Source organism: Pan paniscus, chromosome 3, assembly GCF_029289425.2.
Source record: "Pan paniscus chromosome 3, NHGRI_mPanPan1-v2.0_pri, whole genome shotgun sequence".
In the NCBI taxonomy this organism is placed as follows: Eukaryota; Metazoa; Chordata; class Mammalia; order Primates; family Hominidae; genus Pan; species Pan paniscus.
The window spans coordinates 122470641-122489109 of NC_073252.2; the positions used below are offsets into that span (position 1 = coordinate 122470641).

General features: G+C 38.0%; 1 protein-coding gene across 2 annotated transcripts in view; it reads right to left on the minus strand.

The window, feature by feature from the left end:
• The window catches only part of ANKRD50 (ankyrin repeat domain containing 50), a 47670-nt gene extending 30025 nt beyond the window's left edge, over window positions 1-17645 (minus strand). Inside the window, exons 1-2 of one of the 2 annotated variants that reach the window (XM_003816396.5) lie at window positions 17334-17645; window positions 14871-16145 (exon numbers count right to left, since the gene is read on the minus strand). In XM_003816396.5, the coding sequence (XP_003816444.1) occupies window positions 14871-15382 (512 nt within the window). In that variant the 5' untranslated portion in view covers window positions 15383-16145; window positions 17334-17645. The remainder of the gene's footprint in view (window positions 1-14870; window positions 16146-17333) is intronic. The other variant, XM_034959113.3, reaches the window with a different exon arrangement.
• Between the last annotated feature and the right edge of the window lie 824 nt (window positions 17646-18469).

Here is an 18469-nt window from a genome sequence, read left to right on the forward strand (position 1 = left end):
GTGGCAGCAGCCCAAAACTTCCATTGCAAGAACTAGAAAAAAAATGAATAAATTACAAAATTTATATTTTTCAAGATATGAGAGGGCTTGTTGAAGCAAGAAGATAAGATGAATTAGAATTTCAGAGGATAGGAGCTCTTCCAAAGTGAGCAAAAGAATGACCTGCTAATTTCTTCTCAGGGGTTATTTGCTAATTTGGGAGGCCTATACTGATTTTAGTTACAGACTAAGAATCAGGTTTGGCTCACCCTCAGGGACTCTACCAGGAGAACCAAACCGGCAAAGCTTTCAAGGGGTCAGTTATATTCCTCTAAGCAAAGTGCAAACATGTGGTGTCCTGAACACGAGGCTGAATTTCCTCAACGCACGTTTACTTAAATTCTGGGCCATGCTTAAAAAGCTGGGCAACTTGGCCAACTGCATCTAAAAGCCAACATGAAATCTCTCGTAGTATCTTGGAAACAAAATTCTGCTAAAGGGAAGGTGCTTACTTTAAGCACGTAACTCAGGAGATTTGCAAGAATTTGAAGGTATAAGGGGCAGGAAGCTAAAGAGCTAAACATAATTTCTTATGTTGGGGGAAAGAACTGAATTACCAAGGGTCTTTCAGAGCTGAAAAGACTCTTCTGAGTCTCCAACCAAAAGCTTAAGAGAACCACATAAAAATAATAGAAATAAACCAAGGGTCTTAGTAATATTATAAAAAAGTACCAGCTCCACTTAATGCCTGACTGCATCAGCCCCTCACCCTATCTGTCCAAGGTTTTCCTGTTGTTGTTACTTTGTTTTAATTAGCCTTTTCTGATAAAAGACATCACCTGGAAATCTACAATCATTTAACACACTATCAGATATAAAATAAAAAATTATTAAACAGAAAAAAGTCAGGATTATAGATTGACAATCTAGAGAAAAAAGAGATAATAGATGCAGACGAATAATGCAAATATTTTTGCTAGTATAAACTAAAATAACCATGACTAATATGTTAAAGAAAGTAGAGTAGATGGATAAAAATAGATAAAGAATTATAATTTTAAAATGTAACCTATAAAAATAATGAAATAAAATTCCATTCTAGAACCAAAAAAAATATAATATTTGACATTAGGAACCCTGAATGTATTCAACACCACCCTCATTAGAACAGAAGACAGGATTAGAAATTCAAAACAAGTTGATAGAAAATACCCAAAATGAAGGACAGAGAAAAGACAGAGAAAACAGAAAAAATGAAAAAGATGTGTGGAACACAGTTAAAAGGTACAACATACATACAATTGTGGTCCCCAAAGAAAAAGAATGAAGAGGCACTATACTATCTGAAGAAGTAATAGATTAAGGCTTTTCCAAACTTATGAAAAGCATCAATCCACAGATTTAAGAAACTCAATAAATATAAAATAGAAAACATACCAAGAAACCACATTTTGGCATGTCATGCCAGAAATCCAAAGACAGAAACCCTTAAAAGGAGCCAGAGAAAAAAGGCATTATCTCCAAAGGAGCAAAAATAACACTTCAAGAAGCTTTTCAACAAAAACTAAAATTAAAAAGGTTTGAAAAAAATGAAAAACAATGCCATTAAGTTTTTTTGTCTTGGAGAATATAGTTATTGTTTTATCAAAATGTTATTTATAATAACATGTAATGAATTATTAAACATATGAATATATACATTTAAAATTTATCAGTTTAAATTTCAAATATAGCAAACACATTGATAGATATAACTGACATAAAAATTATTTGAGGATCTAATGATTTTTCACATCCCACATCCAATATGTCATATCAATCTTGAAACATAAATTAGAGTACACTTTTCACTTGTACTGATACTTCACCAAATCAAATCCAAGCACCACTGTCCCTCACTTCAATTACTGCATACTTACAGGTTTCCTTAGAAGGATAAAGTTGCTATTTATTAAAAAAGAGAAGACTAAGGGAGCAGCAACATGTGGGATGGAAGTGAGAAGTCTAATTTTGAACATGTTCAACATTAGAAATCTAAGCAAAGAAGTTGAGTAAGCAGTTAGATTTATAGGTCTAGATTCAGAGAAGAGGTCATGGCTGCATAAATAATGTTGGGTCCACTGAGATACAGTTGATAATTAAGGCCATTAATGAGCTTCATGTAAGAAGCAAATGTAAACAAAGAAAAGCCAAGATTTTAACCCTGATGTATTGCAAAATCAAAGGTTGGTGCTATGGTTGAGTGTTCCTGCCAAAACTCATGTTGGAAGCTTAATTCTCAGTATAGCAATGTTGGGAGGTGGTCAATTTAAGAGGTGAATAGGTTATTAAGGTAGATTAATATGTTTCTCTTTAGATTAGATCTCCAGGGAATTGATTAGTTCCCAAGAAAGCAGGTAAGTTATAAAGAGTGAGGTTGCCTGTAGTGTGAGGTCTCTTTGCATGTGCCGGCTTCCCCTTCCACTTCTCTGCCATGCTGTCACATAGCCCAAGGCCCTCATCAGAAGCCAAGCAGATACCAGCACCATGCTCTTGGATTTTCCAGCAACCAGAATTATGAGCCAAACAAACCTCTTTTCTTTAAAAATTATCCAGTCTCAGGTATTCTGTTATAGGAACACTAAATAGACCAATACGGGTGGTGAGATATGAAGAAAAAGTTGCTGGTATAAGAGGAGAGAACCAAGTGAGAAAGTGAAGAAACTGTTGCTAGAAGTGGGGTGGGGTGGAGGATGGGCAGCAGGAGATGAGTTATGTCAGGTATTTCTGCTGCGTTGAAGATTGAGAATTGGATTTAGCAACATGGAGGTCTTGGAATACTTGTAGAGTGGAAAATACAGCTTGATTATACTCTAATAGGACCATGAATGCATGAAACAAACAATAGTAAATATAGACAGAATTTTTTGAAGCATTTGCTGTAAAAGGCAACAGTGAAGTTGAGTAGTAGTTGAAGAATGATATAGGCTGGGGGAGTGTTTTAAAAAGGGTACTAGTACAGGATATTTGAATAATGATGGGAAAGGGTAAAGTGCTTAAATATGTCATTGAGTAGGTGAGGTGGGGTGGGATCTGGTAAATAAGTGAATGGAAAAGGAGCACAGATGGTTTAACCATAGTTAGAGTATAGATCCATACTCTACAACCATAGTTAATGTAAGGCAGACTATGTAGATATAAATGCAGGAGGGTTAGTACAGATCTTCCAGTAAATGTGTAGATGTTCTCTTCTAAATATACATACGTGTGTGTGTATATATATGTTATTTATTTTTATTACATATATATACTATTTCATTTTATTTACTTTTTATTATATAGGAAGGCAAGTTAACAGCTAAGAGTAAGGGCTGGGAGGTGGGCAGGGAGATATTAGAGGTTGAGAAGAGAGAAGTGTGAAATGGTCAAGTAGGTGAGCAAGGGAATGGATAGTTAGTGTTTCTCAGAGTGTGGTATGGGGACCCTGGAAGACTCTGAGAACTTTCCAAGGGGTCTGTGAGGTCAAAATTATTTTGAAAGAAATATTAATACAATATTTGCTTATTTCACTCTCATTTTCTTCTGAAGATATGGTGGAGCTTCCAGGGGCTACACGATGTGAGGTATTGTAAGAGACTGAATGCACAAACCATCCAATTGGGATTTTTGTTAGGATTGTATTGAATCTATAGGTTATTTTGTGGGAATTGGCCTGTTTACAATATTGAATCCTCTAATCCATAAAAATGATATACTCCTCCATTTACTTAATTTTTTTCAGTTTTTCTTAATGTTTTGGTTTCCAGTGTACAGACTGAACACATCTGTGATTAGATTTATCACCAAGTATTCGGCTTGTTTTGTGTTATTGTAAAAAACAATTGTCTGTAAATGAATTAAAAGAAGTTTGAAAACTGTTGCTATAGAATAAAAAATGTACAAAACTAGAGTTTGTAACAATTACGTGTGTATACCTATATATCTCCCCTTATGGTCAAACTACATAGATTTTATAAAAAGTAAATTCACAAGAAGGGTCATCTATGGAGTGTGTGTGAGTAGAGTAGATCTGAATTAGAAAGGATACCCAGGGACTTTAAGTGTGGATTATTTGTTCTTTAAAACAAGACAGAAAATTCAGATTTAGAAGCAGATATGACCAAAAAAAAAAAAAAAAAAAATTGGGTAGGTACATGTATGTTTGCTTTCCAGTTTACTTTCCCGTATCACTGAAATGCTTCAGGGGATGAAAACAATCTATTATTTCCCCAACAAATTGCTTTCTTATAAGGATTTCTTATCCTCTGGGGCCATTAATTTTTCCCTTTGAATTCCTGTGACTTTGTGACCTGTGTCACTCTAAGCAGCAATTTAACCAACATATCAATTGAGATTGAATTCAAGATTTTTCTCCTTTCCAAATAAATATTAATTTTAAGTGACAGTCTCAGAAAGAATGACAGCTATTCCACAGATCAAACTATGGATTTATGGAAAAGAGGCAAAAGGTGACCTCATATGACTCTCATCAAATAACATAAATCTAATGCTATTCAAAAGATTTTCTATTTGATAAAAATTAATTTCAACGTAAATTTCAAAAGATACAAATACAATAACCAAAATAGGGTTTAAAAGAAATCCTTTTCATCTATAACTATATAATCTACATATATAAATTGTTCTACCAAAAAAAAACCCATGGACTACTTAAAAACTGAACATGGCTAAAGCAATAAAAATTACCAGTGTGAAGAAAATTATAATGTTTTAAATTAAAATATAAATATTCATTAATTCAAGAAATAATTACTAAGTTCCTACCATATTATAAGCCCTGGATACAAAGAGGACAAGAAAAGCAAATACTCTGTTATGCCAATAGATGGGCAGAAAGTCAAAGGAAACAAATGCACAAAATAGTTCCAGATCATTACAGATACTGAAAATTAAGAATAAAGACAGCTAAATGGGGTGATGTGATTTAAGACAATGACTGGCTAGGGGACTTCTAAAGATTCAGTGAATAAGGAAAGCTCTCTGAAGAGGCAATGTTAAAGATGGTACCTAAATGAAAATAGGGCAAATAGCCATACAAAAATGTGCTGGCTGGAACATGGCTTATTTCAGAACATAATAAGGGCAATGTCGATGAAGAGCAATGTGCAAGAATAAAGTAGTACAGGATAAGGTCAAAGGCTAGGCAAGGGTAGACCATGTAGAGCTTAGGTTTTATTGTAAACATAGTAAGAAGCCACTGGAAGGTTTTAAGCAGGAAAGTAACATGATCTGATAATTCTGCTTTGTGAAAATAAGAGAAACAATAACAACAAGAAGAGCAGTTAGAAGTCTAGTTCAGTAATAGTCCAGGCAATAGAAAATGGGAGTAGTAGTGATAGAGATAGAGAGAAGTGGAGGTATTTGTTTTATCTTGGAGACAGAACCAAAGTAACTGGTGGATTGAATGTAGATGACGAATGAAACTGAGTTATCAATGGTGACTCCTACATTTCTGATAAAAATTAATGACTTCCCATTTTAAATATTTAACTTTTGTATCGTTAGCTATTTTCACAATAGTGGTATATCATAAACACCCCAAAACTCTGTGGCTTAAAGTAACAAGCATTTTAGCTTTCTTCTGCATCTCTGCTCTTGGTGATTTACTGTAGGGTTGCAGATTGGGTCCCATCTGCTCCATAGCTCTCTCATGTTCCTTGGATCAGCAGGCTAGCAAGATCTTGTCCTTCTCATTGTCGTGGCAGAAGCACAAGACAAGCTCAACTTTAAGCTTCTGTTTGGGTCATGTCTGTTAATCCACTGGCCAAAGCAAACCTTAATGGCTGAGCCAGAATTAAAAGATAGAGAAATACACTTTTTTGTGTGTGTTTGAGATGGAGTTTTGCTCTTGTTGCCCAGGCTGGGGTGCAATGGCGTGATCTCAGCTCACTGCAACCTTCGCTTCCCGGTTCAAGCAATTCTCCTGCCTCAGCCTCCCGAGTAGGTGGGATTACAGGCATGTACCACCATGCTCGGCTAATTTTATACTGTTAGTAGAGACAGGGTTTCTCCATGTTGGTCAGGCTGGTCTCGAACTCCTGACCTCAGGTGATCTGCCTGCCTCGGCCTCCCAAAGTGCTGGGATTACAGGCGTGAGCCACCACGCCCCACCAAGAAGTACACTTTTCCTCTAGTGAAACGACCTGCAATCTCTTATGACAAACACCACGAGTAGATGGAGGTACAAAGAATAGAGACAAAAATAGAGACAAATGAGAGAATAATAAAAGGCTACCAGTTTCTGGAAAGCTCCAAATCATTCCTCAAGATAACCACGAGGAATATGTAATTCTTCTTAATACTTAGCTTTATTAAGCAATTACATAAACATTTTCAAATTCTATTTTATCATTAAAGACTATACTTAGCTAAAATGTGTATAGTAGAAAGAAAATGGCATTAGAAATATTTCTGAGATTAGGTTAGCATAATAGATACAGGTTTGAAATTTAAAACAATGAAAATTATACGGTCAAAGACACTAGTAAAACAACTAGAGGGTAAAGACAGGCAACCAACTGGAACACACTTCAAAGTGATTTGTTCATTTGTTTGTTTATAGAGATGGGGTCTCACTGTGTTGCCAGGCTGGTCTTGAACTCCTAGGTTCAAGTGATCCTTCCACCTCAGCCTCCCACATGTGTGAGCAACCACACCCAGCCAAAGAGATTTTTAAAAACAAAAAAAAAAAGTATCTAGTTACCTTATTTCATAAAAATCAAAACATTTTACTTCACAAAATTAAAATTAAAAAAGGCAAAATTTCTAAAAACAAGAGACCTAAAAGCAAAATGCAAAAAAATCAAATCCTCAACATATATCAAACAAAAGCTTCATATGTCTACTGTTCATATAAAGGTTTTATTAAATGCTAAGAAAAAGAATGTTCTCACTTGTCCATATTCCCTAGAAGCTTTAATATGTCTCATAGACTTAAAAATAATTCTTGAAAGAATGAATGAGCATAATGCGCTCTGTGAGGTTATAGAAATACATGTTAGATGAGGCATAACCGAATTATTAAAAGTTTCCAAAGCTAAGCAGAGAAATTTGAATTTGTTATGTGGGTTATCACAGGCTCAGAGGAATGTCCTAAAGAAAACACTGTTTTACTATGGTTAATTAGGCAACTGTGAGAAAAATGAATGAAGTAAGTAAATCAACTGGAATGGGTGAATAAAAATTGTAGATTAGGGTAAATGAATTCAAGGACTATCCCAAGAAAAATATTAAATATTTTAGACCAGAATATTATGACAGAAGACAGTCAAAGAAAACTCTAGAATCCAGCCTAGGACAGTGCTTCTCAAAGTACTCTAATGCACACAGGATTCACTTAGGGATCTCTTTAAAGGGCAGATTCTGATTCCCTAGACCTGAGAGTCTGCATTTCTAACAAGCTCCCAGGTGATGCTAATATTGATGATCCTAAGATCACATGGTTCAGTAGAAAACGGCCTATGAACTAAGAATAATTATAGAACCTAGATAAGGAGTCAGTTTTCCCAGACTTGTAGATAATAATCAAGCTTCCTATTATATGCTTTATCATCCTGTTTCTTCCTTCTTAGCACTTCTCAAAGGTGTGTTCTAAACATGTATTCTTGTGACTATTTGTTCAATGTATTTTACCTCACTTAACTTAGTGTTCTGCTTGGCTCAATACTTTAGCCCTAATACTTAGTACACATCTAACACATAGTTGACACTGAATACTTGATTAAGAAATAAATGAATCATCAATGAATAGAAATGCTTCAAGAGAAGCTAGTTTAAACATAGGTTAGTGAGGGACTACCAAGTGAAAGGATACATATTGATCAGAATGATAAGGCTGTTGACGCAGATTTGATTGCTAATAAGATAGCAATCAAATCTGCGTCAACAGCTTTATCTATGCATTGGTAGCCATGTAAGTAAATAAAATAATTGAAGGCATATGTGTAAAGAGAGAAGATCTAAGCTTGTGGGGCAAACACCCAGAGAGGACCCAGAGGAAGGTCCACCAAAGAATGGAGTCAGTGCGAGATTCTGAAAGAAAAAAGTGCAAATACTGAAAAAAAATACCTAAAATACATCATTTAAAGCCTAAAGGCAAATTGAGCAGTAAGTTCACAGGCAATCATGCATAAACATCTTTCTGTAAATGTGTAGAGATGAACGTTAGATTTCAGCAAGCTAGGAAGAAACTGATAGGGAAGAGGAAGGGAAACTGATAGGGAAGAGGAAGCAGCGCTTGCACATACGAACTCTAGACAGTATGAGAGCAAATTCTGGGAGTGATAAAAAATACAGCATTTTTTTCAGAGGAATAGAAAACATATTTGTCCTTGAAAATGACTATAGGAGCCAAGCTGGCACGTGTAAATACATGAACTGGTCCTGCTATAGAATAATAGAGCATGGTGAAGACTGAACCAAATTAGAGCATGCAGGGCTTATATAAAGACAGCAGCTGACTCAAGTCTGTAAGATTACTGCCTCAAAGGAATGAGAACCAAGTACTGTCAAAATTTCCAGGTTTTTTTTTTTTTTTCAAGAAAAAGCAAAAATCTGGATATGTATATGAAATTTGCTGCACTGGGGTAAAAAAATCCCATACTCAACTTGTAGAGCACCACTTCACTCTCTCTGGTCTAAAAGGAATCTGAGTTATCAAACAATAAATTAGATTGCAGAACAGAACTAAGAATGTGGCTAACTTCAAAGTTCTAAGTATGCAAACAGGAGCAATATGTTATGTCATTAGAGCAGAAGTGATTAGAGGTTGAGGACTGGTTCAGCAAATGATAAAGAGTACCAGGAACCAAAGGAAGCAGCACTTAGATTGAAATATAAAAGGAACAGACAAGCTAGGGTAAAAAGAAAAGATTTTCAGAAGGGAAAGTGGGAAGATTTGTATAAACAGAAGTTTGTATCTTAAAGTAGAAAGGACATAGTTAAAAGTTGGAAACAATAGACCATTCAGTGAAAGGTGATGATCTTTAGACAAAAAGACAAACATGTAAAGTTTTGATTATGAAATTATATTGATTCACTTATTTTATTTAAAACTTGAATAGTAATGGGACTTTAGAATAATCTTTTAATTTGACAATACTTAAGAATAGATAATGACAGTTATTTTAAATAGCACTAGTTATACAAGATTGATTATGAATGTAATATATTTTGCCTTGAAAACACACAAGTGAGGGTAAGAAGGAGGCACACATTCCAACCCCCTTCTGTTCTTCGCCTCTTTGTTGAGTGCCAAAAATACTTGGAGCCAGTTGAGACAGGAGATAGATATCTGGCCACTTAAAACTATCTGGACTAATGCCATATTAATACATGGTAAAGAACAGACAGCAGGTTAATAAATTAATAATCACTATACCAGTCTGGTCTGCATTTAAAACTGACCTAAATCACATAACATTTCAATTTCCTTTCTTATTCAAGAGCTTCAGCCTTCTTTCAATTAGGTTCACACATATTCTAGATAGGCAAGTAGCATTATGCACTCATTCAAAAGACAGTCATTTAACAATTATTATATGCAAAGTGCTATATACAAAGCACCATGATAAATATAAAAAATTCATCAGTCATGAATAACGTTATGAAGAAGCATATGCCTAATAGGGAAGATAACAAAAGATATATACATAAATAACTACAACACGGCTGGGCGCAGTGGCTCACGCCTGTAATCCCAGCACTCTGAGAGGCCGAGGTGGGTGGATCACGGGGTCAGGAAATCAAGACCATCTTGGCTAACATGGTGAAACCCCGCCTCTACTAAAAATACAAAACACTGGCTGGGTGTGGTGGTGGGTGCCTATAGTTCCAGCTACTTGGGAGGCTGAGGCAGGAGAATGGTGTGAACCCGAGAGGCGGAGCTTGTAGTGAGCCAAGATCACGCCACTGCACTCCAGCCTGGGTAACAGAGCGAGGAGACTCCATCTCAAAAAAAAAAACAAAAAACAACAACAAAAAAACTGCAACGCAAGCTACAAACCTAAACAGATATAAGTGAAGATCCATAAATGCTCCTGGAGGAGATAAGATTAGAAGGATTATTCAAACATTCAATGATTCGCATTTGACACACAAAACAAATGTCAGTATTTGGTCTCCCAGTTTGCACTCTTTTTCAAACAAGGCATACTGCCTTTCACCATTAGCACAAATTTTCTATTAAACTCTCAAAACTTAAGAGTTATTCATCTTTAATTCTTTATTGCAATTTTACTCCATTTACACTTAACCCGTGTTACCCCTGAAGATATTTAATTTTTCCTATTAACATTACACAGAACAAAATATTTCTACCCAACATAGGAAAACTGACATCACATATCTGGTCCTGCAGACTGTTAACAAGAAATAAAAGTGAGGTAATGACATACACTAAGAACAAAAATTTGTATTTCCCAACACCATATCCTTTTAAATCTCCAAAACGATTTCTGTTCAAAGTCCAGAAAGGTGTTTCTGGTTGATTGAAACAGCTATCTTCTAAACCAGCCACAAAACCTAATGCTACCACCCTCCACCCCTCACTAACTTAGTTGCTTGAGTTTTTTGTCAAAAATAATTGGAATTTGTTTTACAATTATAGGACTACTAGGAGTCCACCTCTAACACTAACTCTAGAAAAGACACAGTCAATGTAAAATATACAAAGTTTTGCAGTAAAGGCCTAAAGTGGGAGGCAGAATTAAAGAAATCAGCCTTTGGCTCTCAAAGTAAGTAAAAATATAAACATCAACTTAGTTTCAGAAATGAAGAAATAAAATATTGTAAAGAAATTAACAATAGCATTGTACTTTAACCAGATACGAAAAATAAAAATGAAAAAAAGATAGCAATGTGTCTTCATATCATTCCCTTTAGCAGATCACAAAATTCTATTAATGTTTAAATGTTCATGTGTTTCATGAACACTGTAACAAGTATTTACTCTGATGGTTATTTCTCTCTATATGAATAAGATAAATATTAATGTTAGAATTTAAGTTCCATGAAGGCAGAATTCTGTCTGTTCTATTCCCTGATTTATCTCCAGCTGAACTCTACCTAACACACAGAAGGTTCTTAATAAATAACACAAATGAACTATGCTTCAAACGGAGAGCACTCTCATTATTTGTCATACAAATGAATGAATGTCAGAAGAAATTTCGTGACAACTATATCTAAAAAACTGTAGAATATACTATACCATGTCAGAAGGGAAGAAAGTGGCAATGTTTCACTAGATTAAGATGAAGTTCCTTTCACTCTTCCTTAATTATTATGAACTAGTAATTAACAAATTACGATTTAGCCATATAATTTCATGTATCACATATTCTATCTACTATCATTAGGCATAAAAAAAATTAAAGAAAGCTAAGAAGTAAACTGAAGAAAAGATAAGTGGATTTAAAAAGCATCAAGTAAATCACTTCTCTGCAATTTCCCCAGCTTTGTGAATCTGTGAATAACTGAGATTTTTTTCATTATCAACTTTCTATAACTATTAAAATTGTTTCACACATGAATACGGATGCTCCTTAACCTATGATAGGATTACACCCTGATAAATCCATTATATGTTGAAAATATCTTAAGTCAAAAATGCATCTAATAACTCTCAACCTACCAAACATCATCGCTTAGCCTACTCTACCTTAAGCATGCTCAGAATACTTACATTAGTCTACACTTGAGCAAAAGTATCTAACACAAAGTTCATTTTATAATGAAGTGTTGAATATATCATGTAATTTATTGAATACTATATTGAAAGTAAAAAACAGAACAGTTGTATGGGTACTCAAAGTAAGGTTTCTGCTAAATACATATTGCTTTCTCACCATCCTAAAGTCAAAGAATCTTAAGTTGAACTATCATAAATTGGGAAAAGTCTGTATATGAAACCATCAATATTAGCAGAAATTTAAAGGTTAAAAAGTAATAATGCAAAAACTGGTTTTGGATTTAGTTTTTGTCAAAAGCGAAAAATAAATATTTTCCTGCTGTTTGCTTACATTTATATTTAATCTCCTGTCATGTTATAATTAGCTACTTCCATTTCCATTTCCCTCAAAATATTGTAACTCTTTGGAAACAATGGTTTTCAGCCCCATTTCCCACCTGTTGAATTATATCTATCCATGCCTAAATAAAATACATTCCTATTAAAATTCTCTAAAGGACTTATTTAAGAAATCTGTCAATCACTAATAGAACCTACAATAAAATCTTGAATTATTTGTCCAAAAGTAGAAGCCTAGATCATGTAATATCACATACCAAACAAAAATATATCTTTTTAACTTTGAATTGTGCTCTCAGGTTTGCAAGTGAATATAGCTGTATTATAGCTTCACAGTTGTAATGGAAATGTGTCTCTATGAATGATCAAAAAGAGTGTTTCAATACCATAGTTCCCTAATTAATATCATGATCAATTACTTTAACGATGAAGAAAGAAAGTGACTCAGGTTTTTGAAAAGTCCAGTAAGAAATCAGTGAAGAGCACCAAAATGGTCCAAGTAGAAAGACTAAAGCCTTCTCTTTTATTAAAGTGTAAACTGGGAATGCAAAGTGATTGGCTCCTTCTGTCAATCAGAAAAGCAGGGCTGGTATGGTTTTTACACACAGCTCTAATTGCTTCTTCTTCCTCTTCAATTAGCTAATAACTGAGAATCACACAGGAAAAAGAAAAAATAAAAGAAACAATTGAATAAAAGAATTATTTTTCAGGAAAATCTATGATACCATAGAGAAAGCTATGCTTAGGATCAGAATATATCAAAAATACAGTAATCAGACATAATTTTTAAACATTCAACATTCAGGTATTAGAAATTTACATATGAATTTCAATAAATTATAAATTACATACCTTGGTTACATCAGATTAAGTTCACCTCAGACTATGCTCTTTGAAAGTTATTGGTAGGTGTCAATAAACCTAAATAGCTTATGAAATTACTTATCACAAAGAAATGAAAATTCTGCTCTGCCACTAGTATCTTCAGAAAAAGCAGTAAGAGGAAAAGAGTTGCTTATGTACAGTTTTAATTCTATTAAAAGGTATAGTTTTATATTAAAGACATTATTTATTCTGTACAGTGATTCCATATTGAACACTCTCCATCAAACCTTGCATCTCACATGCCACAGGCATCAACTAACAGATTTCCTCATTAATTTAAGAATGATACAACAGTTTTAACGCTGACTTTGATGGCTAACAACAAAAGATAATAGATTTGCCTTTAGTTTTATTGGACTAAATTTACATATTAAAGAGTCTACAAGAATATCACACCTCTCAAAGATACATCCCTTTGGCTGGCTTTAATAAATTCCTCCCATATTTGAATTCTGTACCATCCCTAACTCTCATTCTAGAATACCACTCCCTCTATCACTATATGGGTAATCTGAAAACCACACTCAAACCACACTGTGACACAACTCCTGTTCTCCAGCTTTGCCATACATAACCTTCTAAACCCCTCCTCTTCCCATCAAGTCCCCCAGAGAATTTCTAAGATTACTAACACATACACACACACACACACACACACACACACATTTAAAATCTCAGCCCTGCCATTTACTAGTCTGTAACCTTGAACAATTTATTTAGCCTCTCTGTACCTTAGTTTCCTCATCTATAAAATGGGAGTAGTAACTACCTCACAGGATTATTATGAGGATTAAATGATCTAATATTTGTAAAGCACTTAGAATAATGACTGACACATACTGTTTACTGTAATTACTATTAAATATTTTCAATATTACTTTCAAAATGTATAGATTTCACCCCATTAGATTTGAGGATATCATAAAAACAAACATCACTCTTTTTAGAGTGATTCAAATCTCTCCTAGAAACACACTCAAGCAGAAGAGAGCCCCCCCCCCCCACACACACACACACACACACACACAAACCTCCAGTGCACAGTATACCAGAATCTTTGGAGAACAAACTTTTGCCCGCTAAGAATGTTATTGTAGAGAAAAAGCTTATGGCAAAATGGGTAATTCAAGCAGAAGTGAAGCACAAACTAACAATTTGCCTGCTACTTTTACAATGAGCAGAGGCATGATATGCAAAAAAAAATGTTTTCAAGGAATTATGTTTTCTTGAACAGATTTGAATCTGAAACCACTCTGGAAAGCAACTTGCTCACTTCCTGGACCAATCCATTTACCATGGAAAAAAAGCTTTGCTGAAGTTAGGAGAAAACACTTTCTTTGTACTACTCACTAAAAGTAGAAGTAGTAAGATGATCCCAAATTTTCACTATTTTATAAATTCACATACTTCAAAATACCAGTTTTTCAATTAGTTAGTTAATAGGAGAATAAATCCCAAAACTCATCAGCAAATTTTCTTCAGATTCTCAGTGGCCAATAATCTCCTTTAAAGAAAACCTTTCTTACTTAAAAAAATACTACTACTATAAGGAAAAAAAAAAAGATACTAGATGCTATACTGATAATTACTCTAAGTTCAGTTCACCCTCTGAAAATGTAATCTATTTCCAGACAGCTAAATGTGCTTCTCTACCATAAGAACAAATTTCCCTTACCATTTATAGGCAATGTAAGTAACATTCTGTTATTAAGTAAAATTAAGATACACTTTTAATCTATTTTAAATGCTGTGCAATACCAAAACCTAAATTTTACTTCTTTTGATATTCAAAGTAAACAGGTACACCCATAACTTCAGATTAAGGCCAAATGTACAGCACTAGTAAAAGTAACCCACAAAGTTAAAACAAAAAACTACAACTAAAAATTAATTTAATTTCAGCATAGAAATCTGAACACCATGACATTTTTATTGTTACCTTTTAAATGCTTCGGCTGGGTTTCTCTCGCACTCCCCAGGCTGTAAGAGGCTTTGGACTGCTGGATCCCTTAGCTTGTCCTCATATCCTTGGAGTAGTCCACTGCGGCAGATCTGGGCTACTAGACCTCTAATAAACCCTCCAACACACAAAGTATCAGAGTCCTGGGCTTTGCAGAAATGAAAGGCCAAAGCTTGGCGATGTAAACCTCTCTGCAAACTTGCAGGTGAACTTGGCCATAAGAGTTCAGTACATAGGGCCGTCTTGCCACTGCCAGGCCCTCCTACCAACAACACACCCCAGGCAGCTCCCTTTCCAGAGACACCACTAGCATTATTCCCAGAATTCATTACAAGTGATGGTGCATTGACAGCACTATTGCAGCAGTTACTTTTCTCCTGGAGGCAATGCTGAAGCTTGTGGAAAACCCACTCCCTACAGTAAAACTGCTTCCCTTGCAGTAAACTGGTTTGAGCCATTTTGCAGACTTTCTCTTCCCAAGGATTAGTCATAACAGGTTTTTTATCTTCATTTGCTAGAGTCTGGATACATCAACACAGGTCTTTCCATCCATTATGACATAACTTGTATATTAAGTTGACTCTGAAGACAGAGTAACTAGTTACAGTAAAATTCAACAGCCACAGAGTTCATCTGTCAACAGAACGTGCATGACTTTATTTGGTTCCTTATTCTTGATCAGCAGTCTATGTATTAGTTGTTGAACTGAGGGAGAAACGCCTGATTCCACAGCTCAGCAACACTTTTCCTAAATTTTAATGAGTCACATAACTCCATGGTTATAACTGGAGTTTATGTGATTGTGGATGTTTCAAGAACAGAGATGAGACAATACATGTGGAAAACTAAAGAAAAAACCCAATCTTTCAATTTGTACAAAATGCTTCTCCAGATTCCAAGTGTTAATTCTGCATCTGACAATTAGATTCTGAAAAGAGGTCCACTGCATTAAATGGCATCAGAGAGATTACATTTATACGGTATGAAGTACAGTATGTAAGTAGCTCTGTATTTCTCGTTGAAGGATGATCACTCAAGAGTACTAGATCGTGCCAGTTTCAGGCATCTGGGCAACTGCCAGGAACTGTTTCAGATTATAGTCTCTTATGTGGCAGAAATGACAACCACTGTTAACACCTTCTTAATTCAAAGCATTCATAATATGCATTTTTCAAGACAGCAGATTCTTAATGAACCTGTTCACAGGTTTCTTGGTTTTAAGACGTCCGGGTAATCAACAATTTCCACAAGTAACTAAAATAAAACAAACAAAAATACCTCAGTGCAAAATATCATATGTTAAAAACTTATTAAGGACAATAAAGGTTGCAGTGTACCAGTTAACGTAATCTCAAAAATCCACGTACTTCACCTTTGGCACTTTCAAAAAGTTGGACAAAAACCACGGAAATAATCACATTCTCCCTTCTGTATTTTTCTTCCTCATTGTTATGCTTCCCAAACAGCCACATTTTAATCAAGTTACCCAAGATTTTTGCAACTTCACCATAGCAAGGGAGGGGGGAGATACTTTACGCACATACAGTAACACCCTTAACTCCAGGCAAAACGCTCATTCACAGTAGACTGGTAGAACAGCGCCAGCTAAGGAAGCTCTATTAACTTACACAGTCCAGTCAGTCAAGGACTGTCTACTCCTCCAGCCACACTTCTTTGTTGATAGTGTGCAAAAATCTAGGGGAAGATTACCAGGGTTGCAGCTGGTTGGGAAACGGTTTAAAAAAAAAAAAAAACGATGGGGGATGACTGTTCTTATAAGAATGATAAAGCAAACACAAGTAAAATGTGAATCCTTCCTTCCTCTGGGCCAAGGATGGAGGTCAGGGATAAAATCTACCAGTCTGGCCGGAGAAAAGGCTGCTAGAGAGAAATTCCTTCCAAGACAGGAAAGGGATAAAGAGTAGAGTGCTTCGGTGCTGGTGGGTGTCTGCCCACAGGTCCGGCCTCCAGTTTCAGCTGACAGACAAAAGGAACTCCGGGATTCCCAGCGCCGGGCACCACCTTGGGTTTGAACCGCCCAGAGGAGCCACAGGGGAGCCACCTCAGAGAGGCCACGAGCGAAGGTGCAGCCTCCACACCGAGGTCTGCCCTTCCAGAGGCTGGGAGCGCCTCTGCACCCCGCCCCGCACCGAGATTGGGGTGTGTCTTTTGAAGGGGGAGGGGGTGACTGAGGTCCTTGCCAATCCCAGACGAGGGGTCGCCTCCCGGTCGGCTTCCGCCTCTGCGCTCCCGCCCCATGCCCCGCTCCCGCTCCCACCCGGCCGACGGCGGTGCGAGGGAAGAGGGCAAATCTGGGGCTCGAGGCCGGAGAGGGTGGGTGGTTGGGTCAGGTCCAAGCCACGGCCTCGGCCTCCCAGCTTCCAACCCGAGGGAGGGGCCTCGCTTCCACCGCCGCCGCCGCCGCCGCCGCCCCCCGGTTACCTCGGCCCCAGCCGCCGCGGCCGCCGCTGCCGCTGTTAGGGACTCTCAGTCTCAGACACTTGCTTCGCTGAGAAGTAGCTGCCAGCAGCGCTCCCGAGACTCCACTCCAACTGCAGCCGCCTCCTCCGCCGGGCCCGGGGCACGCTCCCAGCTCCGGATCCTCCTCTTGGCCCCCGGCGGCTGCCAGTTCCAGCTTTCCCAGCAGAATCGGTCGTGCTCGCCCCAGCCCCCACCGGCCAACCGCCGCCGCCGCCGCCGTCAGGGCAGTGACTGTCTCAGGCAGCCCCCGGCCGGCCGGCTCCGCCCCGCCCCGCTCCGCGGCCCCGCCCGCCCGCCCGCCCAGCCCAGACCCCGCCCCCGCCCCGCCGCTCCGGCCTTTCTTTGCCCGCCGGCTCCGCCCCCGCGTCCTTACCCTCCCCCACCGCGCTCTCCCGCAGCAGCCCGTGCCTGGGCGTGTGCGGCCGCCTGGGACCCGCTGCCGGCGCGGCGGGGAGACCTGTCTCGGGGCGGCGTGGGGGCCCCGCCTTTCTCAGGGGAGGCGGAGAACGGGGCGGGGGCTGCGTTCTCACGTCCCCGAGCTCACGCGAGTCGTTGCCCCCACCCTCCCCGTCACCACTGGGCCCTGATCCTTCCTTTGTCTTCCAGGCCGGAGGGACTCGCCGGCTGTTGATGCCGTATCTGCTCCTGGGAGGGGCAGTTGGGTAGGGGGAGATTGCCTCTTGCCTCTCTCTGCTCAACCCTTTTGCCTCTCCCTTAACCCCCTTGCTTCCAAAGCCACTTCAGGCCCCGTTCTACCCCTCAGTCGTCCGGTCTCCTTTCAGTCCATTGAATTCCAGGGATGCTTTTACTTTGGCTGGGACGAAGAGAAGGAAGGAAAAGACTGGGAAGAATGTTGCGAAAATAGAAATAGTGGGGGTATACGGCGACATTCCTACCAGCCTCATGAAAAGGACGTGGCCTCCATCAGATGGAGGTTGACAGCAGGCTTGACTGGGTCTCAGGCCCCTGCTCCTCAGGGCCACTTGATCACCCGCAGCGTCCACTAAGGGGGGAAGGTCTTGGTCATGTGGCGTCAGGAAATGCCCTAGAGGGCCTGCTCACAGGGGCCTGTTGGACTAAGCATGTCAGTTGTTTGC